Source organism: Eleginops maclovinus, chromosome 3, assembly GCF_036324505.1.
Source record: "Eleginops maclovinus isolate JMC-PN-2008 ecotype Puerto Natales chromosome 3, JC_Emac_rtc_rv5, whole genome shotgun sequence".
Classification (NCBI taxonomy): Eukaryota; Metazoa; Chordata; class Actinopteri; order Perciformes; family Eleginopidae; genus Eleginops; species Eleginops maclovinus.
In genome coordinates this window covers 19,808,795-19,832,366 of record NC_086351.1, presented here as the reverse complement: position 1 = coordinate 19,832,366, position 23,572 = coordinate 19,808,795, and the positions used below count along the sequence as shown (strand labels likewise).

The window sequence follows — 23,572 nt, the reverse complement described above, 5'->3', positions numbered from 1 at the left end:
ACTCCCCCCCCCCCCCCCCTGCCTGAAACGCGCCCATTTGACTCTTTTGATTACTTCTGTGACAGAGTGACATCACTATGTGACACTTGTGGTTCTATTGGCTAGCGTTCCAATACTTTTTACATGATAGGCTAAGGGGCAGGAAATCTCTAAGTGGTTGACCAATCACAACAGAGCCGGCCAGCTAACCAATCAGATCAGACTGGGCTCTGGTTTCAGACAGAGGGCAAAAAGAAGTGCTGCAGCACAGGCAGTATAATAATTTATAACATTAGAGCATGTTACCATGTCACAGTAGAGGCACACAATACAAATATGGCAATTAGCAAAATAGGGCCCCTTTAAAACTCCACATGCTGTACAAAAGCTTCTTCCCTTAATAAGGCTGCCTTGACTTATACATTGTCTTCACGTCTCTTGCAGGCCTTCACCGCCGCCCTGCAGACTCAGTGGAGCTGGATCCTTCAGTTGTGCTGCTGTATTGAGGCTCATCTCAAAGAAAACACAGCATACTACCAGGTATGGAACTCTGATTTTATTATAAATCAGTCTCTCGAATTCCACTCAGAGCAAAGATTCAAGTGTTTAGTCCCCCTCTCTCCACACAGTTCTTTACCGATGTGAAAGAGGCTCAGGACAAGATGAAGAAGATGCAAGAGAACATGAAGAAGAAGTACAGCTGTGATCGCACCACCACAGCCACACGCCTGGAGGACCTGCTGCAGGATGCTGTGGTGAGTGATGATGAACGCTCTAAAAAGCTGTACATGCACATGATGATGCCGGATCTTAAAAAGATTTTACAGGAACCATTGCAAACCTAGAAAGATTTTTTCCTAATCTATTTCCTGTTTACCCGTGTTTCATCAGGAGGAGAAGGAACAGCTGAATGAATACAAGACTCTTGCGACCAGTCTGAACAAGAGAGCCAAGTCCATCATCCAGCTGAAGCCACGCAACCCCACCACCTCCATCAAAGGCAAACTGCCCATCCAGGCTGTGTGTGACTTCAAGCAACAGGAGGTCAGTAAAGTGTTATTTCCCAGCAGAGTCCTCAGACTAATCACACAACCTTAGCATGTCCTATTTTTGCATTTAATGTATCGATTGTTGGGTGTGTTTCAGATCACTGTGCACAAAGGAGACGAGTGCGCGCTCCTCAACAACTCGCAGCCCTTCAAGTGGAAGGTGCTGAACCGCTCAGGAGACGAGGCGGTGGTGCCCTCCGTCTGCTTCATGGTGCCTCCGGTCAACAAGGAGGCGGTGGACAGCGTGTCCAGGTGAGAACACAGCGAAACAGAAAGAGCCTTGAACTCCCCTGTAGCTTTTGTAATACAACAAGAAGATAGTGACCATCATTCAAACTATTTGTTTCGTATAGTCCTGAAACAGCAGGGTTTGTGGAAAATGTGTTTCTTTTTTAGGAAACATGTAACGCTAGAGATAACCTTTAACTGATAATTGATTTAAATGGATACCTCACCCACAAAATGACATTGTTGGTAGATCAGTTACTCACCAACGTATTACCTTTTAATTAATGATGATAACGTTGCTTTTCCCGCATTCCTCTATTAAGAAGGAGAAAAAACGGATACAATTTCTGATGCATTGAAGTAGATCAAAGCAAAGATTTACAACAGCAAATGTGTAATTTATCCAGGCTCACTACATTTCTAATATTTTCTTATTGTGGATTTCATGGTAACACAGGTTTAGCAATTGATATACAAATATTAATCTGTTGGGTCACACATTCCTTTAAAGACAGTCATTTCTGCATTTTTTTTCCTTAGATATATCACACAAAATAAATGGCAAGGTATCACCTCAGAAGTGCCAAATGTTTCCTAATTTGCTGCACTCTCTTTGTTCCTCTCCAGTCTGGATACAGGTTATCAGCAGATTGTTACCATGTGGCAGACGCTCCACATAGACATGAAGAGCTTGCTGTCATGGCAGTATCTGATGAGAGACTTCAAACTGATACGCTCCTGGAACATCACCATGGTGAGCATGAACCACCTTTATGCAAAAAAATGCCTTTGATAGGCGATATGTTCCAAAATAAGCGTAAATGTTGGTTGTTGGTGTTGGAAAATGAAAGAACAACACAAAAAAAATAGTATTTGATTTCAAAAAATATAAATGTTTCAGTAAAATGTGCTTAGGGAGGTTAAACTGTGGCTTCTAACTAAAAAGAAGTGCTGTTTGAAGTCACATTTAATTATGGCATGTCTGAAAAAAGTGGCATAGTGATACAATTAACAACAAAGCAGTTCTGTTTGTGCTTTAAGGATTCTGTGTATTTTACTCCACGAAATAAAACAGACTCCAAACTAAGAGTACTTAATTCAACCAAACTAAATATGCACCAGAATTCTACTGAAGTTTGCTTCATCAAGAATCCCTCCCCCCTTTTCTTCTCCACCTGTGCAGTTAAAGTCCATGAAGCCTGAGGAGTACCGTCTGATGATGAGGAACCTGGAGCTCCACTACCAGGACTACATGCGCGACAGCCAGGACTCGCAGCTCTTCGGCCCCGACGACCGCATGCAGGTGGAGGGAGACTACACCAACTCCACCCAGCATTTCGAAAGCCTGCTGCGCTCCATGGAGAAAGGTTAAATTAAATGTTCTCTTATTTTGTTCAATGTTCATCTATATATATGGAAGCCCAAAGGGGATTTTATTAAACATGGTATAAACTTAAAAATAGAAATGTCGGGCCCTGATAGCATTATCATTTTCCACATATGTAGCAAAAGTACAATTAGCTTTTTAATTTGCACATGCTCTTATGGGTACTCTATGACCACAGCAAAGAAAATATAGGAAAGCTATTTGTGCTTTTATTTATTCAAAGTCATGCCCCACTCTACAGTGTCCAATATGCAAATGTTATTATTATTATTTATTTTTTTACTAAAATGCAATTTGAACAATGTTACCTGAATTTAAATGTATGCATGCAATATATTTGTCAAATCAAAAAAACAGCCTTGGAAATGTGAATTATGTTTCCTAACTTTTACATAAATATTTACCACACAGATTAGAAAATAACATTGTTAAAATTGTATATTAATTTGAATGAACATTTGAATATTGTCCACTCTATAAAATACAACTTTGAATATTAAATTCATTTTAATATGATGGGATTGGGATGCCCCTACGAGTGTTTGAAGATGTATTTTAATTAAATGAATGTATCATTATAATGAAGTCCTCTATAGGCTTCCATGGTTTAACAAAGGTAATATACCTTCACTGAATAGCAGCTTTACAGTGTATCATTTTCATTCACCTTTTAGGAGTAATGGTTATTAAGCTCAAAGGTGAGTGATCAACCTCGGTCAAAACTCACCAAGTTAGTGTGTGTACATGCTTTGAATGAGAGGTAGAAGTACTACCATAAGTGTTCCAGTAGAGTTCTGATGGACTGCATGTTGTTTGGGTTCCCACGTTGCCTTTTCTTTCAGCAGCTCTGCACAACTTAATGTTTAGGCTGCCTATGCTTTTTGATATACAGATATATCCACTTGTGTGTGATAATGTAGGCACAAAATAATTGCACATTCTTTATGCTATGACTGTGGTGTGTATATGGAGTGTTTATATTTCAGAACACATTAAATGCTGCATGTATGATTGTGCTTCTGTGCACAGCTAATATTTGGTAGAAACATGCCACATCTTACTGTGCCATTTAGGCAAACGTGGTCTAAGAACTGCTGGAAGAACTAAATTCGCATACTTTTAAAAATGTTAAATATGCTTTTTTGCAAGTAAAAGTCCTGCATTCATAATTTAACTTAATTCAAAGTACAAACATGATTAGCATCACAATATTTACTAGTACCAACATTTAAAGTAAAGTGTAGTGGGCTATTTCAGATAGAAATATAGTATACTATTATTAGGTTAACCACAGATGGAAATGATAGTGCCTATTTGAATTACTTTGTATACTGCTGCTTAATATTTTATCCTATTTATTAGTATATTTATACTTTTTTTACTAGCTTATCGTTCTTTAAATCTGTCATGTAATGTTGTGAAGTAAAAAGTTACATTTTAGCTTCCAAAATGTAGTGAAGTACAACTTTAGAATAGTATAAAAGGAACCAAACTTCCCTAAGTTACTACTACTAAGTACCTAAGTACTTCATTAGAGTCCAACACTGGAACTACAAACGTTATACTGCTGATCTGAAATAACACATCTGATGCTTCACAGGTCAGCAGAATGAGACTCTGTGCAAGAACTACATCTCTGAGATCAAGGATCTGCGGGTGCGTATAGAGGACTGCGAGACTTCCACTTTGGCCCGCATACGTAAACCTGTGGAGAAGGAACCTCTGAAGGAATGTAACCAGAAGACAACAGACCAGAAGGTACTGTATATAGTGTTGTGACCATATTCATCACACTGCATGACATATTCATTAATAGGACTAGCAGACTGTTAGGAGACTGTAAACTGGGCAATACATCTAGTGAGAATTAGGAATATTTCTTTGTAGACTTCCACTACAACTGCTCAGTTGACAATGAACTAAGTAAGAGTTAGGGTATTTTCCTCATAGACTTCTATACAATTGGACTTATTTTTGCAAACAGTGGAGACAAACCCTGCTTGTCGTTTAAAAGAATAGCTTTGCATTTGTTTCAGCTTTTTACATTGTCTATAATGCATACAGTTATTCTCAATGAAGTAGGACACATTTGAAGTATGTGGATAGTTCTCTGCAAAGAAGTTCCAATTTCATTACACCACATTAGCATATTAATAGGACATTAGGAGACAATAGAAGACTGCAACATTACAGTGAAGTATAAATGAAGTGATAAGTTGGGTCATTTTCGAGTAGACTTCAATACAATCTTATCTTCTTTTTGCAACCAGTAGAGTCGCCCCCTGCTGGTCATTTGAAATAATGCAAGTTTAAGGCAGTTCAGCATTGGTTTGACTTTTCTCTAATGCATAGTATTATCCTCTATACAAAATTCCACAAGTCTTAGTGTAGAGAAAGATTTCAACATACAGTAGTATATCTGAATGATGGGTATTTGTCAGGAGCAAATGTCCCTATATGCCTGACCCTTATGACAATTTGTGAGCACAGTCATTTCTGCATCGTCGTTAACTTTCATATAAGTCTGATAGGCCAATATCTTCAACACTAAGGTCAAGTAAAATGGTACAATGATAATAATAGAGCGAAATAATAGGCAGCATTGGTTGAAAGAAGAAAAGATGTTCATAATCTCTTTCTTAGGTACAGTGCACACTATTTGTATGTAGTTCAGAGAGATTGTACAGTTGCTCAGGTCCCTGCTGATCTGAGAAAGTTAAAATGTTGTGCAGCACATCTGGCCAACTCCTGCAAAGAGAAATCCAGCATAATTTGATGGACATTTTATAGGTGCCAAATAGCAGCTTTTTTAAACAATCTATTCCTCATAACAGGCTTTTTGTTTTCTCTTTGTCAGTTGGTGTTTAACGTGTTTGAAGACTTTAGGTCTTGCTAATTCTTGTTGTCTTCTGTTGTGCAGAAATGCCAGGTGAAGCTCGAGAGCCTCAAGAAGGACCTTGATAATGTCTCAGTGAAGACAGAAGAGGTGCTGGCCTCCCCTCAGAAGTCTGCCTCAGCTCCCGTCCTACGCTCAGAGCTCGACCTCACCGTGCAGAAGATGGATCACGCCCACATGCTCTCCTCCGTTTATCTGGAGAAGTGAGTCCACACCAGCCAGCTTCTCTTCAGAGAATGCACCAGAGACTATGCCTTACTACTATTTACTTATTGTCTCTTTCCCCCAGGCTGAAGACTGTTGAAATGGTGATCCGTAACACGCAGGGTGCTGAGGGAGTGCTCAAGACGTACGAGGACTGTCTGCGCGAGGTCCACACCGTGCCCAGCGACGTCAAGGAAGTAGAGAGTTACAGAGCAAAGCTCAAGGTAGACAGCATACTATTATTTTACCATTTCTCTTGGTTCAGAAATACAACATCTGTAAGAGGCCGACATTTCTTTCAGTGATTGTATATTTTCAAGGGCTGTATCTAAAGTATTTTATTTTTTCACATTTGATATTGAGGTTTTCAAATGAAGCTTTAAATGTTGCTCACTGCTGACTCGCTTTTCTTTTTTGTATGAAATCTGCAGAAAATGCGAACTGAGGCTGAGGGCAAACAGCCAGTGTTTGACTCTCTGGAAGAAGAGCTGCAGAAGGCCACCACAGTGAGCGAAAAGATGTCTCGTGTGCACAGCGAGCGTGACATCGAGCTGGATCACTACCGCCAGCACCTGTCTGGTCTACAGGACCGCTGGAAGGCCGTGTTCAGCCAGATGGAAATTCGCCAGAGGGAGCTGGAGCTGCTCGGCCGCCAGGTCGGCTACTATCACGAGAGCTACGATTGGCTGATCCGCTGGATCACTGACGCCAAGGAAAGGCAGGAGAAGATCCAAGCTGTGACCATCACCGACAGCAAGACTCTGAAAGAACAACTGTCGCAGGAGAAGGTACCCGCTTGATATTACAAGAGTTCCTTTTTTTTTAGCACTATTATGTATTTTCTTACTATGAAACTAGGGAACTGAACTCCAAAACAAACTTTTACTCAACACAGAAACTGCTGGAGGAGATTGAGAACAACAAGGAAAACGTTGATGAGTGTCAGAAATATGCCAAAGCATACATCAATTCTATTAAGGTAAGCTTGGAACAACACTATTTTGCATTAAATATTGTAAAGACTTTAATTTGGAGCATTTGAAATAGTGTTTGTTGACTAACTGATGTATGGAAAATGTTCCAATAGGACTATGAACTCCAGCTGGTCGCCTACAATGCTCAAGCGGATCCCCATGCATCTCCCCTGAAGAAAACCAAAATGGATTCTGCTTCTGACAACATCATTCAGGAGGTTGGTGTCTTTAGAACCAATGTTGGATACATCTTGGTATGTCCCTCAGGTGGTAGGACGTAGCAGTGTCCCTGCTGGGAGCTTGTTCTTTGACCTGGGAGATGTTGAATAAATGAGTTATTAGCTACTTTAGGCCTATGTGATAGCGTGTAGAAAGTGCAGAAAAAACCATCACAAACTATTTTGATTTGATAAGAGATCAGAAGTTTGATTGAATGGTAAAATTAAGGCTTATTTCTAAAGCTAAAAAATCCGGCAAACTAGTTGAATAATACACATAAACATGATCAATCAGTTTGAGTGGATGTCAAGTAAAAAAGCATACAGAATATACTATTCATGTTTCCGTATAACTTCTATAGTTGGTCTTGCCCAAAATCAATAGTCTGCCTTGTAAGCCAGTTTGGGCTGGAAGATAATACACTGATATAAGAATACAGTACCCCCCCCCCCATTCTTTTAATCAGAAATAATTTTGTCCATGTAATTCTCAATCCCTTTTAGCAATATGGTAGTAAATCTGCAGGGAAATCTAGCCTTGGTTACAACATGTGCAGGGGTAAGGATTTAAATGTATATTCCTAAATCCCACAAAAAAAGTCCTCCTGAGGTTACAATCAGGCTTTAGGTACATTTTAGGTTTAATCTTGAGGACAAGACATTTTTAGGTTACACTTTTGTAAATCTTTCCAAGAAGTGATGAGGTAACCGTACCAAAACAACCTACGTTTTTAGGTGGAAAATAATAAACCATCGGATAAGAGCAACTTTGCTATGCACTGAATTCACTGTGAAAGACATTTGCATTGACCTGAAATTGTAAACGTTTTGTTTATTTTCTCCCTCTATCAGTATGTAACCCTGAGGACCCGGTACAGTGAGCTGATGACGCTGACTAGTCAGTACATCAAGTTCATCACCGACACGCAGCGCCGCCTGGAGGATGAGGAGGTGCGTGACAACTGGCTGAGGATCCCAAACAAACTAAATTCTAACATTAATCTAACCAACCAAACAAATAATCAACCAACCGACAAACGCGATTACCCGCCGATCACCCGTACTGCCTGCATGCACGCACTGTGTGTCACGCGCACACATTACCCACACACACACAAGATATTGATGTACGGGTGACAAATGGTTCCTTTGCACTGGTTACGCTTGAAATATTGGCATACTGTAGCTGATCTAGGGCGAGAGAAGAACTCTTTTCTTCAGAAGTTAAATCAAAACCAAGGGTTAAGAAATTAGTTTAAAAAATGAACTGCAAAAAAGTTTGAGCGTAAGGTTGGAGTGTGTTTACATTAAAGTGAAAACAATATAAAACATATTCAACTGGGAGCTATTACATTCTAAACCTAGAAAATATCTACAGCACACTGTGTGTTTCTAGTTCATACTGCATCTCCATTCATTGTGTTTTGTTAAATTGTAGATTTAAAATTAGGGGTTATTTCTTTCACTTCATTTTTCTCTTTTTCCTCTCCCTCTGGCTACTTCATTTCCTGAAGTTAGAATAAAAGTGACTCTATATTTCAGCCTGGTTATCATGACCTTCAGCTCTCCTTTTTCCTCCAAATTAACACAAGTTTTAAGTTTTACCTTTCTTTCTAACCCTAATGTTATTGTTTGTTTTTTTGCTTCTCTTAACTGCTTGCCAGTGCTTTGCCATGATGAATGCTTAAGTTGTTTGAGCATTAAAAAGGTAAATTATTCAAAGTGTTTCTACCGTAGCGTGTAGTCTTCATTTCCTTTCATCCTAACCTCTGTGTCTCTTTCAAACTGCATTTTGGCTTTCTTGTCGTATTGGTTATTTCTGCTTCCACTGCAAAGTATAAATCATTTCTTTTATAATATGCACTTCCTTACCTAAACTATGTAGTCATATTCTCTTCACCGCACCTTACTGTGCTTCTTTCACCTCTGGTTTCCCCTTTAAAGTGACACCTGAGCTTGTTGTCCTACACATTCTTTTCCATTCATTTTCATGGTAAAAGTGATTTAAAGAACCCCCAGTGCATGGGATGATCATGATTCATACAGGACATGTGTGAACATACAAATAAGACTATTTGAGACTCTTAAATGATGAATATTTGAATATACAAAAACATATTTCTTTAATCAGTTTGATTATATTATAGGTAAATTGTAGACATATAAGATTTTATTGGAATATCAAATTTGAGGCAGTTATTCAAAGTTAGTGCTACAGCTACAGTTGCATGCCATATGATTTTCTTGCTGTGTTGTGAAGTGATATTTTGTTCCCATACATTAATTGAATCATTCTCATCATCCATCCTTTTCCCAAATTGTCTTGTCATGAATTATTTTGATCGCATCGTGAATTTAACATTACCTTGATGAATGTGCATCTAATTTGACTCTATTGATTGATCTTTGAATGATGTTTGAGCTAACATTAACATTAACATTGCCAGGGTAATACAGTGCATTAAATTGCTCATATTCCAGTGTGATTAGGCTGTGATTACTGTATTAATCACAACTTGAATCCACACTGCTTTGAGCTAGTTAATGTAAAGTGCTACCTTGTAACATGTCATGCTTGATTGTAATCCTTTCTTTACCATTTGCTTCCACTAATGCAGAAAGCTGCAAAGAAACTCAAAGCGGAAGAGCAGAAAAAAATGGCCGATCTGCAGGCCGAGTTAGACAAACAGAAGAAGTTAGCCGAAGCTCACGCAAAGGCCATTGCCAAAGCTGAGAAAGAAGCTGATGAACTAAAGCACCAGATGAAGCAAGAGGTTAGCAAGAGAGAGGTTGCTGCCTTAGATGCAGAAAACCAAAAGAAAAACATCGAGCTGGAACTTCTTGAGCTGAAAAACCTCTCAGAGCAGCAGATCAAGGACAAAAGTCAACTTGTGGATGATGCTCTTCAAAGCAGGACCAAGATCGAGGAGGAAATCCACATTATCAGGATTCAACTTGAGACAACTGTAAAACAAAAGTCTACAGCAGAATCTGAGCTCAAGCAGCTTCGTGAAAAAGCAGCCGAAGCTGAGAGACTCAGAAAGGCTGCTCAGGAAGAAGCTGAGAAACTCCACAAACAAGTCATTGAAGAGACGCAGAAAAAGCACACGGCAGAGGAAGAACTCAAACGCAAATCTGAGGCAGAAAAAGAAGCTGCTAAGCAAAAGCAAAAAGCTCTGGAAGACCTTGAAAACCTCAAGATGCAGGCAGAAGAGGCTGAACGGAAAGTGAAGCAAGCCCAGATTGAGAAAGAGAGACAAATCAAGATTGCTCACGTGGCAGCGGAGAAGAGTGCATCAGCAGAACTCCAGAGCACACAAAAATCCTTTGTGGAAAAGACCTCGAAGCTGGAAGAATCGCTCAAACAAGAGCATGGCGCTGTCCTGATGCTGCAACAAGAAGCGGCACATCTCAAGAAACAACAGGAAGATGCATTAAAAGCCAGAGAAGAGGCAGAAAAAGAGCTTGATAAGTGGAGGCAAAAAGCTAACGAGGCCCTCCGTCTAAGGCTGCAGGCTGAGGAAGAAGCTCACAAAAAGAGCCTTGCTCAGGAAGAGGCTGAGAAACAAAAGGAGGAGGCTGAACGTGAGGCAAAAAAGAGAGCCAAAGCTGAAGAATCAGCCCTTAAGCAAAAAGAGATGGCCGAGAAAGAGCTTGAGAGGCAGAGGAAGGTTGCAGACAGCACAGCTCAGCAGAAACTCACTGCCGAACAGGAACTGATTCGCCTTAGGGCCGAATTTGACAATGCAGAACAGCAGAGATCGCTTCTTGAAGATGAACTTTATCGCCTGAAGAATGAAGTAATTGCAGCGCAACAACAAAGAAAACAGCTGGAGGATGAACTTGCCAAAATGAGGAGTGAAATGGAAATACTCATTCAGCTTAAGTCCAAGGCTGAAAAGGAAACCATGTCCAACACGGAGAAGAGCAAGTTACTTCTTGATGCCGAAGCCTCCAAAATGAGGGACGTTGCTGAGGAAGCAGGCAAGCTAAGGGCCATTGCAGAAGAAGCCAAGCATCAGAGGCAAATTGCTGAGGAAGAGGCAGCCCGTCAGAGAGCAGAGGCTGAGAGGATTCTCAAAGAGAAGCTTGCTGCAATCAGCGATGCCACTCGTTTGAAGACGGAAGCTGAAATTGCCTTGAAAGAAAAGGAAGCAGAAAATGAGAGACTCCGGCGGGCAGCTGAGGATGAGGCTTACCAGAGGAAAGCTCTCGAAGACGAGGCCAACCAGCACAAGAAAGAGATTGAAGAAAAGATCATCCAACTCAAAAAATCATCTCAGGCTGAAATGGAAAGACAAAAGGCAATGGTGGATGACACACTGAAACAGAGACGCATCGTCGAAGAAGAAATCAGAATTCTCAAGCTCAATTTTGAGAAGGCTTCATCTGGAAAACTTGATCTGGAACTAGAACTGAATAAACTGAAGAACATCGCAGAGGAAACTCAACAAAGCAAACTAAGAGCAGAGGAGGAGGCAGAGAAACAAAGGAAGCTTGCCATGGAAGAGGAGAAGCGGCGAAGGGAAGCGGAGGAAAAGGTTAAGAAGATCACAGCCGCAGAGGAAGAGGCTGCCCGACAACGCAAAATCGCCCAAGATGAGCTTGATCGTCTGAAGAAGAAGGCTGAAGAAGCCAGAAAGCAGAAAGACCAGGCCGACTCTGAAGCTGAAATACAGATTGTTGCTGCCCAACAAGCAGCACTGAAATGCAGTACAGCTGAACAACAAGTGCAAAGTGTCCTTGCCCAACAGAAGGAGGATAGCATGATGCATAAGAAACTCCAGGAAGAGTACGAAAAAGCCAAGAAGCTTGCCAAAGAGGCAGAGGCTGCTAAGGAGAAGGCAGAAAGGGAGGCAGCTCTCCTCCGCAAACAAGCAGAGGAAGCAGAATCTCAAAAGGCAGCAGCTGAGAAAGAAGCTGCTATCCAAGCCAAAGCTCAAGAGGATGCAGAGAGGTTAAGAAAGGAGGCTGAATTTGAAGCTGCGAAACGTGCACAAGCTGAAAATTCAGCACTTGAGCAGAAGAAGAAAGCCGATGCGGAAATGGCAAAGCACAAAAAACTTGCAGAGCAAACACTGAAACAGAAGTTCCAAGTGGAGCAAGAGCTCACAAAGGTTAAACTCAAGCTTGACGATACTGACAAACAGAAAGATCTCCTGGATGATGAGCTGCAGCGCTTGAAGGATGAGGTTGACGATGCCGTCAAACAAAGGGGCCAGGTGGAGGAGGAGCTGTTCAAAGTCAAGGTTCAGATGGAGGAGCTTCTCAAAGTGAAACTCAAGATAGAGAAGGAAAATCAACTCCTCATCAAGAAAGACAAAGATAAGGCACAGCAATTACTTGCCGAGGAGGCTGAAAATATGAAAAGGCTCGCAAAGGATGCTGCTAGGCTTAGCATAGAATCCCAAGAGGCTGCTCGCTTGAGACAGGTTGCAGAGGAGGACCTTGTTCAGCAACGAGCTCTTGCCGATAAAATGCTCAAAGAGAAAATGCAGGCCATACAGGAGGCATCTAGACTTAAAGCTGAGGCAGAGCTGCTCCAAAGACAAAAGGACTTGGCTCAGGAGCAGGCACAAAAGCTGCTGGAGGATAAGCAACTCATGCAAAAGCGTCTGGATGAGGAAATGGAGGAATACCAGAAGTCCCTTGAAGCAGAGAGAAAACGGCAACTGGAGATCGTAGCAGAGGCCGAAAAACTCAAACTTCAGGTTTCTCAGCTCAGCGTAGCTCAGGCCAAAGCTGAAGAGGAGGCTAAGAAATTCAAGAAACAAGCTGATAACATTGCTACTCGTCTTCATGAGACTGAGATAGCCACCAAAGACAAAACGACCGTAGTGGCACAACTCGAAGTAGAGAGACTTAATACCAGCAAAGAGGCTGCCGATTTACGCAACGCAATCGCAAACCTAGAGACGGAGAAGGCTAGACTGAAAAAGGAGGCAGAAGAACTTCAAAATAAATCTAAAGAGGTATTGTGTCAAAAATGGCATAACAGAGCAGCTTATGTCATTGTTAACTCTATCTTAAAACTAACACACTTCTTTCTTTTAATTTCCTCTATACCTTTCTCCGATCATACTAATCATGAAACCTTTGATTATAAATATGATTTATATTTGTTTACAGTGCACTGTGCTCATGCAAATCACATTCTGAATGTCCCCTCATATCCCGGCATGTTTCCTCATTTTTTGAGACATGTTCCATGTTATTACTTTCAGTTTCGAAACCCAATTCCGAAATAAATGAGAACATTTGAAGTCAGATTGTAAAGACTAAAATTATGATTTCCCATGAACAATTTAGTAGAAAATGTCTACGGAAGCGTGATTTTAAAGCTAGCCTTGCATTGAAAGACACACCAAACTATTTACTAGAACCCCCCGACATCTAGGAAGATTTATGCCAGTGATCGATGAGTTTGGAAAGAATGTTGAACTGCATGTATTACAGATGGTTGACAAATCTTGAATTAAAAAGAAAAACATTTAAACACACCCTTTAGCAGTTTTCACTTGCCGTCAAGTGCAACTAAATGTATACTGATGCAATACATCAAATCAATCAAATCAAATACATTCCAAAGGTTGAGAACCAGCCAAATGCAGATTCATTGTTACCAAAATTAAAAGATATTTTCATATTTTTTTTTTTATATTTTAATACTACAACTATAGCATTATTGATATTCCTAATATGCTAACAAAAGCATATTAGGAACAAATGTTCACTTTTTTCCCAACAAAAAAATATATATATAGTAAAGTCCAAATATAGAAAACACCAAACTCACGTATGACATTAAAAAGTGCTTGGGACACACTTGGGGTGGCTTATGAAGTTATTGAAGTTGGCAATCCATCAGTGGAGGTTAAAAACAAGTTAAAATTCATTCACATCTTTTTAAATGTTATTCTAATTTGTGATTGTGTGATGTAGCTATTAATGCTAACATAGTTTTAGACTTTAACTTATTATTAGCCTGCCTATTAAAATAAATTGACGATAATACATCTCAAATTGTTTAAATTATGGTTTCAACTAAATAAATGAATACGTTGCTTGTTTCTTTTTATATGCACTGCATTGATGTATTTCAGCAAGTTTGACCTCTTGATAACCACGGCCACCAACACACAAATAGAAAAATATTATTTTGAACAGATACTTTTTGCAGATACATTAAAAGACTTTACAATGTCCACTTCAAGTAGTAGCAAATCAACTAAATCATGGTTTTTATAATTTCCAAATGGTGTCCATGCAGACTTTTTGTATTATAGGCAAGCCATTCAATTCAAAGGGATTTTTAGTAAATGGATTGTGACCCTTTATTTTTGGTTAGTTAGTTGGAAAAAGTCATTCTCTTAGATGTATTTACATATTGTTTGCCTAATACAAAAAAGACAAAACCGAAACAACATTGCTTATCCCTAATTTTCCAGAATCAAGGATGCAAGAGAAAAGTACACCCGAAAAAAGCACAATCTAATTTTGACTACATTCCATAGAAAAACCGAAGAAAAAACATAAATATTACATCCCTCAGGAATTATTTTGATCTCAATATGCATAAGCAGAGTGCAGTGTAATATTGTATGCATTACAAATTACATACACATAATAAAAAATGTAGGTAAAGAAAATATACCAGAATATTTGTCTCACCTATATACCTGTTGTAACTTGTGTTTTCTACTTTTTATTTTATCAGATGGCTGATGCACAGCAGAAACAAATCGAACACGAGAAGACAGTGCTCCAGCAGACATTCCTGACAGAAAAGGAGATGCTTTTGAAGAAAGAGAAGCTTATTGAAGATGAGAAAAAGAGGCTGGAGAGCCAGTATGAAGAAGAAGCCAAAAAGGCCAAAGCTCTTGAAGATGAACAGGAACGCCAGAGGAAACTTATGGATGAGGAGAAGAAGAAACTCCATGCTACCATGGATGAGGCCCTCAGTAAACAAAAAGAGGCTGAAAGAGAGATGCTCAATAAGCAAAAAGAAATGCAAGAACTGGAGAAGAAGAGACTAGAGCAGGAAAAGATTCTTGCAGAAGAGAACAAAAAATTGCGCGACCAGCTGCAGCAGCTTGAGGAAGCACAGAAAGACAAAATCACTGAAGTCATCAGTGCAACAACAGTTGTGACAACAAAGAATGTTTACAATGGCCAAAATGCAGGCGATGTAGTAGACAGTGTGGAGAAGAAACCAGATCCCCTGTCTTTTGATGGCATCCGTGATAAAGTACCTGCAAGCAGACTTCTTGATGTCGGACTTTTATCCAAGAAGGAGTTTGACAAGCTAAAAAAAGGCAAAGCCACTGTGCAAGAGCTTGGTCAGACTGAAAAACTCAAACTAATTCTTAAAGGAAAGGACTGTATTGCCGGAGTTCTGACACCATCTAATCAAAAAATGTCCATCTATCAAGCATCACAAGAGAAGAAGATTACTCCAGGCACAGCGATGATCCTTCTTGAAGCCCAAGCAGCCACAGGCTACATGTTAGACCCTATTAAGAACCAGAAACTTTCTGTCAATGAGGCTGTCAAGGAAGGGTTGATTGGCCCTGAACTGCACAACAAAATGCTTTCTGCTGAGAGGGCAGTTGTTGGTTACAAAGATCCATACACCGGTGGAAAGATCTCTGTCTTTGAAGCTATGAAGAAGGGTTTGCTAGAACATGATCATGCTATCAGAGTCCTTGAGGCTCAGCTTGCAACCGGTGGCATTGTCGACCCTATAAATAGTCACCGTGTACCCAACCAAACAGCCTACAAACAGGGACAATATGATGATGAAATGAACAAGATTATGGCAAATCCTTCAGATGACACAAAGGGATACTTTGACCCCAGCACTCAGGAACCTTTGACATATTCTGAGCTGATGACGAGATGCACCACTGACCCTGACACCGGTTTGCTATTCCTGCCAATCACAGACAAAGCTGCTCAATGCTCGAGTATATACACTGAGGAGGAGACCAAGGATATGTTCAGCAAAACAACTGTGTCCATGCCATTTGGTCGATTCAAGGGAAAGACTGTCACCATTTGGGAAATTATCAATTCTGAGTACTTCACTGAGGATCAGAAGAAGGACCTTCTCCGTCAGTACAAGACAGGCAAAATCACAATCGAAAAAATCATAAAGATTGTGATTACTGTGGCAGAGGAAAAAGAGAAGAAGAATGAGATTAACTTTGATGGTCTGAGAGCACCTGTTCCTGCAACTGATCTCCTGGACTCTAAAATCCTTGATAAAGACCTCTTCAACAAGTTGCACAAGGGCAATAAAACAGTCAAAGAGGTGTCGGAAATGGAGCCCGTCCACAAAGCACTGAAGGGTACAAACTGCATTGCAGGTGTAGTTATTGACTCATCCAAGGAGACAATGTCCTTCTATCAAGCTATGAAGAAAGACATGATGAGGGCAGGGCCTGCCTTGAATATGCTTGAAGCCCAAGCGGGAACAGGCTATGTAGTTGACCCTGTGAATAATCAGAAGTACACTGTGGATGAAGCTGTCAAAGCAGGTGTCGTTGGTCCGGAGCTGCACGAAAAACTCCTGTCTGCTGAACGTGCTGTTACAGGTTACAAAGATCCTTATACTGGCAAGACTATATCTTTGTTCCAAGCAATGAAAAAAGATTTAATTCCTAAAGAACAAGGAATCAGACTGCTCGATGCCCAAATGACCACCGGTGGCATAATTGATCCAGTAAAGAGCCATCACATTCCTCATGATGTGGCCTGCAAGAGAAATTATTTTGATGATGAAATGAAACAAATTCTCAACAGCCCTACTGATGAAACAAAGTGCTTCTTTGACCCCAACAAAAAAGAAAATGTCACATACTCACAGCTCTTCAAGAGATGTGTCACTGACAAGAAAACTGGTTTCCAGCTTCTGCCTCTTTCTGACGAAGCAATTAATGCAAAGGATGAGTCGACATACACTGATACCCAGACAAAGGAGGCTATGACTCAGGCAACTGTGGAGCTTGATTATGGACCATTTAAGGGCAGGAAGATGACAATTTGGGAAATAATCCACTCTGAATATCTCACAGAGGAACAAAGGCTTGACCTGCTCAGACAATTTAGGTCAGGAAAGCTTACAATTGAGAAGATAATCAAGATTGTCATTACAATTGTAGAGCAGAAAGAGTCCAAGAAACAAGAACAGTCCACCTTCAAGGGACTCAGAGCTCCAGTCCAAGCTAGCACTCTGTATGACTCCAAAATCCTTGACAAACCAACCTTTGACCTCCTACAACAAGGCAAAACCACACCTAAAAAAGTCAGTGAGAATCCCAATGTCAATAAATACCTCCAGGGCTCTGATAGCATTGCTGGAATCTACCTTGAGCCAACCCAGGAGAAAATAAGCATTTATCAGGCTATGAAGAAAAAGCTACTCAGACAAAACACAGGTCTTTCTCTTCTTGAGGCCCAGGCTGCCACTGGTTTCATTGTAGATCCCGTAAAGAATCAGTTCCTGACTGTTGATGAGGCAGTAAAGGCTGGTCTTGTTGGTCCGGAGTTGCATGAAAAACTTCTCTCTGCAGAAAAGGCTGTTACTGGCTATAAAGATCCATACACAGGCAACAAGATCTCACTCTTTGAAGCGGTGCAAAAAGATCTCATCCCGAAAGAGCATTCCATGCCACTGATAGAGGCACAGATGGTTAGTGGAGGAATCATTGACCCTGTAAACAGCCACCGTGTCCCAACTGATGTTGCATATCAGAAGAACATCTTCAGCAAAGAAATTGAAAAGACTTTATCTGAACCATCTGAAGAAAACAAGGCTTTCACAGACCCAGAAACCAATGAGAATGCTACCTACAGACAGCTTAAAGAGAAGTGCCGCAAAGATCCAGAGACAGGCCTTAACATTCTTCCACTTTCCAAGCCTCAGTCTCCTACTGTTGTGGAGAAGACATACCTATACACAGAGGAACAAACACAGAGTGACCTGACCAGCACGCAGATTGACATTCCAATTGAGGGTATTGCTGATAAACCAATGAATCTCTGGGAAATCATGAACTCAAATTTGCTTCCAGAGAGCGAAAAGCAGAAGCTCATGGATAAATATCGCTCTGGTGAAATCACTAAAGAGCGGATGATCATCATTATCATTGAAATCATGGAGCAGAGAGAGATCATCAGAAATGATGGTCCACTGTCTTGCAAGACAATAAGGCGAAGAATAACGATTGAGGAGCTCTACAATGCCCGCATCATTGACTTAGAGACATACAATCTACTGAAACAGGGTAAGAGGGACATCCGTGACATAATGGAGTTGACACATGTCAAACAGTATCTGTATGGCACTGGGTGTGTTGCTGGTGTCACAACTGAATCAAGCTCCAAGATAAGTTTATACCAAGCAATGAAGAGAGAATTCCTCAAACCAGAACTAGCCCTCAGCCTCCTAGAAGCACAAGCAGCTACAGGATTCATTGTCGATCCAGTTAAGAATGAAACGCTTACAGTGGATGAAGCTGTTCGTAAGGGTGTTGTTGGCCCTGAATTACATGATAAACTTCTGTCAGCTGAGAGAGCAGTGACAGGATACAAAGATCCGTACAGTGGAAAAATCATTTCTCTTTTCCAGGCCATGAAAAAGGATCTTGTTCCAGAGGATTATGCAATGAAAATGCTCGAGGCACAAACCGCCACTGGTGGTATTATTGACCCTGAATTCCAGTTCCACCTGCCAGCAGACATTGCCATGCAAAGGGGTTATATCAACAGAGAAACCAACGAGAGACTGACTGACAGTGTTAAAGGATTTGTTGACCCTGTCACTGACGAAAAATTGTCATATGGTCAGCTGCTCAAGAGATGCAAGTTGGATGGTGGGTTGCGCCTACTTTCTCTGGGAGACAAGAGGCTGACGTTGGGTGGTATAAGGCAACAGATTACAATTGAGGAGCTGATCCGCTCAGAAATCATTGACGAGGAGACGGTCACTGCACTGAATGAAGGAAGGATTACAGTAGAAGAAGTTAGCTCTAGACTATCAAGGTACCTTGTGGGCACAAGCTGTATTGCTGGTGTGTTTTTGGAGTCCTCAAAGGATCGTCTATCAATTTACCAGGCCATGAAAAAGAACATGATTAGGCCAGGCACAGCATTTGAACTCCTTGAGGCACAGGCAGCCACAGGATATGTCGTTGACCCAATCAAAAACCTCAAACTGACTGTCATTGAAGCAGTGAGAATGGGGATTGTAGGACCTGAATTCAAAGACAAACTCCTCTCTGCTGAACGTGCAGTGACAGGATATAGAGATCCTTATTCAGGCAAGACAATCTCCCTGTTCCAGGCCATGAAAAAGGGGCTCATTTTGAAAGATCACGGTATCCGTCTCCTGGAAGCCCAGATTGCCACTGGTGGAATCATTGACCCAGAGAAAAGTCATCGTCTGCCAGTTGAGGTGGCATACAAACGTGGTTTCTTCGATGAGGAAATGAATGAGATCTTGACAGATCCATCTGATGACACTAAAGGGTTCTTTGATCCTAACACTGAGGAAAATCTAACCTACCTCCAGCTCATGGAGAGGTGCGTCACTGATCCCGACACTGGCCTGGTTCTCCTGCCCTTGAAGGAAAAGAAGCGGGAAAGTAAGACCTCTTCCAAATCTTCAGTTCGTAAACGCAGAGTTGTCATTGTAGACCCTGAGACTGGCAAAGAAATGACTGTTTATGAGGCCTACAGGAAGGGGCTCATTGACCACCAAACCTATCTGGAGCTTGCTGAGCAGGAGTGTGAATGGGAAGAGATCACAATGACCTCCTCTGATGGTACTGTCAAGTCCATTATCATTGACAGGAGGTCGGGGAGACAGTATGATGTCGAAGATGCTCTTTCACGTGGCCTCATTGACCAGAATGCCCTTGAAACATACCGATCTGGAAACCTGTCCATCACAGAATTTGCTGACATGCTTTCTGGAAACATTGGAGGCATGCGTTCACGCTCTTCTTCCTTTGGTTCCACTTCTGGGTCCACCTACTCTTCTCCCATGAGCCCCATACCCTCAATTAAACCACCTGCAATCATATGGAATGACCCATCAGAGGAGACTTGTCCCGTAGCTGGAATATTGGACATAGACACACTGGAGAAGGTCTCTATCACTGAGGCCATACACAGAAGCCTGCTTGACAACATTAGTGGCCAAAGACTGTTGGAAGCCCAAGCGTGCACAGGAGGAATAATTGACCCAACAACTGGAGAGAGATTCTCAGTCACCGATGCTACAGAAAAAGGCCTTGTGGATAAAATCATGGTTGATCGCCTCAACCTGGCTCAAAAAGCGTTCAATGGATTTGAAGACCCCAGAACTAAAGTAAAGATGTCTGCCTCCCAGGCTCTTAAGAAAGGCTGGTTGTATTATGAGGCTGGGCAGCGCTTCCTTGAAGTCCAATATCTTACTGGTGGACTTATTGAGCCTGAAGTCGAGGGCAGAGTATCACTTGATGAATCCCTCAAGAAGGGCTCAATCGATGCCCGCACTGCCCAGAAACTGAGAGATGTGGGTACTTATTCTAAATATCTAACATGTCCAAAAACCAAACTGAAAATATCCTTCAAAGATGCCATGGACAAAAGTATGATTGAGGAAGGAACCAGCCTAAGACTTCTGGAGGCCTCCTCACAATCCAGCAAAGGCCTCTACAGTCCCTACAATGCCAGTGGCCCTGGATCAGCATATGGCTCCCGAACTGGCTCAAGAACCGGATCACGAACAGGCTCCAGGAGGGGCAGCATCGATGCTGGCTCTGGCCTCAGCATGAGCTTCTCATCTTCTTCCTACACATCCTCCTCAACTGGCTACAGCCGCAGATTCTGATAAGATCCACCCGTAGTAATGCACTTTACAGATGCATTTAAAGAGGAAAAAAAATAGTTACAGTAACAAAGAAAATATAGTTTATTTATTCTGCCCTGCATGTGGTCACAACAAGAATTGCAGAGGCTATTAATTTTTTCATATTCAACCGATGTCTAAACATGTGCCTCATATATTGAGAAACTACCAAGCATTGCTAGATATATAAATATATTTTTTCTCTAGTACCAATTACCAAGTCAGTTTATATTTTTTAGGTTCCAGATTTTTAAGTGACCGTATAGTTGATTTTACACACTTCTACAAAAAGTTGTAAACTAGTGCTTTTTGAAACTAATATATACTGTATGTCAAACTGAAATATTTTTCCAGTTTTCCTTTGAAAATCAAGGATATTTGTCTATTTTTTATCTTTTTTGGCAGTCCTACTTTATGAGATACTGCTTGTCAACTTAGTTATAATGTTTTAAACAGATTCTAAGAAATCCTAGATGCCTTCACATTTCTGAATGTTTGTATAGATGTTATGTTTAATGTCACCTGGGTAATATAAGAATATACCCAGTAGAATACACCTATGAGACACTACAAAATAAGACACTAAACTAATACAACCCTTATAAGATTCCAGAATTAAACAAATTGCAGGCCATTCAGAAAAAAGTTTCACAAATGTGATTATTTTGTACTTATTCTCTTATATTTAGTCGACTTTTGCAACCTTGTTGTTTATTACACCATTATTTTAAACACTCCAAGTTTTAGTTTCTTTATATGTACCATCAGTCAAGTGTTCCTGGTTAATCCCGAGATGATGTCAGAGTTGATCCTGCTCTCCCATACACACCTGCATCCTGTTGTTTTTTTTCCTTGTAAGTTGATTTGTTGTTTTCCTTTTTGTTGGTGTTGTTGTCTGATATTTTCAGTTGATTTCGATCACATTTCAGAGCCTAGATTAGCCCATTAATATATGCTATTTCTCCCAACCCACACATACTATTCACATGTAACTAGTGAACTATTTTGTTTGAAAATTCTCATTCCTTCTGACTGATGTTTTTTTTTCATCTTGTTTGTGACAGTTGCCTCAGTCCCTCAGAATCCAACATAGGAGCACAGATACTCATTTGGCCGAAGCATACAATCCCATCAACTTGGATGGATTTGTGAATCCACATCCTCATGCAGTCACACAGGTACAACTTTTTCTTTAACATCATCTCATTTGCATAAGTTCAATCAACATTTGTTTTCAAATTTGATTTAAGTGATATTGTTTTTCTCGCTGCATGATTCAGTTTATGTTATATCATAGTTTTTTTTTTCTTTTAAATTCTAGATCTGCCATTGAGTATGTCCATTCTTCTCCATTGCACATCACATTTGAAGAAAGCTGAGGCAACCTGACACCATCTTGGGATAACTTTCTTGGAACACCTTCATTTTTCAGATATTTATTACTTAAATACTAATAGTTATATATTTGCTGTCATATACTGATGTTTTAGAGAACACTCCCAAATCATAAACACATCTGCATGTTTATTATTGTACTTAAATTTGGATTTTATGTCTTCTTGGTATATTTTTTTATTATCTCTCTGTAAATTCAGCCCTACCAAAGTGCTAAAAGGATATATTTGGAGAATTGACATGGTTGATACACCACCACATTGCATGAATGAATGTATTATATTAAATGTACTTATTTCAGTTGACATTCTGCCTTATATGTTCTTTGCAAACAAAACAAAGGGCTTCAAGATTCATTTTGCTTCATTTTGCTTTGTTAGTTTTCTGCATTTCTGTTATGTATCTCTGAAGTGTTTTGCCTTTGTAAATCTTTTTATTTGGTTTTCAAAAAGTTTTGATATATATCATGAATTTGCCTTGCATGTTTCATTAACCTCACAAAGGATTTTTGGGAAAAAATGTTAATGTAAAATAAGGAGAACAGCAGATTTAACTGTCATGATTAGAAACTTTTAACAGTATATCACTTTAACAATTTAACTGGTTTGTTTTTTTCTTATGGGGTATATTTTGATTTGAATGATGTGGTGAGTGGATTCTGTTGTAAGTTTTGAACATTAACACTTTGTTGTAAATAAATATGCTCTGAAGAGACCATTTTGTCATTCATGCATCACTACCCACGCATCGGAAGCAATTTTTATTACGAGCAGAATATATTTTGTGGTGCTGCCTCAATTATGTCTCAAGTGACATATTGACAGCAATAGCGATTAAAAAAATTAAATGTTGATATCATATTAGTACCATCTCTCTTCACCTCCCTAAAATGTTGAGCACAAATATATTTTATAAAAAAAGAGACGAGATGCAAATATTAATTTACAAAGAATTATTTTGACATCCCTTAATGCTAAACTAGAAAACTAAATGCGAAATTCACATAATATCTTTGGTTTATACCTAAAGCACAACATTGTTGGAGCAAAACCATTATAAAGCAGCCAGTTTTATGCTAACACAGATTTAAACAAAAATGATATATGTGTTAAGAGGGTGCAACTGCAATATACTAACCCCTGGGGCGGTGGTGGTGAAGTCCGTATGGAACCCGAAAGACCAACTGCTACCGAGGAGTCCCTGAGCAAGGTTCCGAAACTGCTCTCTCGGCGCCATACATATGGCAGCACACTGCTCCTAACATTAGGATGGGTCGAATGCAGAATGTAAAGTTCCCCTCTGTGTGACAGTTAAGGGTTTCTTCTATTCGCCTTTTTCGCTTCTA

General features: G+C 40.3%; 1 protein-coding gene across 15 annotated transcripts in view; it reads left to right on the top strand.

Annotated features, from left to right (window-relative positions):
* The window catches only part of LOC134861332 (plectin-like), a 133,255-nt gene extending 110,314 nt beyond the window's left edge, over nucleotides 1–22,941 (top strand). For 14 of the 15 annotated variants that reach the window (XM_063878455.1, XM_063878454.1, XM_063878452.1 and 11 more), the window contains 17 exons: nucleotides 424–519; nucleotides 609–734; nucleotides 871–1,023; nucleotides 1,126–1,280; nucleotides 1,884–2,010; nucleotides 2,440–2,623; nucleotides 4,244–4,401; nucleotides 5,564–5,742; nucleotides 5,829–5,967; nucleotides 6,175–6,531; nucleotides 6,639–6,722; nucleotides 6,831–6,935; nucleotides 7,788–7,886; nucleotides 9,554–12,907; nucleotides 14,653–21,686; nucleotides 21,897–22,010; nucleotides 22,154–22,941. In XM_063878455.1, coding sequence (XP_063734525.1) covers nucleotides 424–519; nucleotides 609–734; nucleotides 871–1,023; nucleotides 1,126–1,280; nucleotides 1,884–2,010; nucleotides 2,440–2,623; nucleotides 4,244–4,401; nucleotides 5,564–5,742; nucleotides 5,829–5,967; nucleotides 6,175–6,531; nucleotides 6,639–6,722; nucleotides 6,831–6,935; nucleotides 7,788–7,886; nucleotides 9,554–12,907; nucleotides 14,653–20,814 — 11,478 coding nt within the window. In that variant the 3' untranslated portion in view covers nucleotides 20,815–21,686; nucleotides 21,897–22,010; nucleotides 22,154–22,941. The remainder of the gene's footprint in view (nucleotides 1–423; nucleotides 520–608; nucleotides 735–870; nucleotides 1,024–1,125; nucleotides 1,281–1,883; nucleotides 2,011–2,439; nucleotides 2,624–4,243; nucleotides 4,402–5,563; nucleotides 5,743–5,828; nucleotides 5,968–6,174; nucleotides 6,532–6,638; nucleotides 6,723–6,830; nucleotides 6,936–7,787; nucleotides 7,887–9,553; nucleotides 12,908–14,652; nucleotides 21,687–21,896; nucleotides 22,011–22,153) is intronic. The other variant, XM_063878457.1, reaches the window with a different exon arrangement.
* The last annotated feature ends 631 nt before the right edge of the window (nucleotides 22,942–23,572 follow it).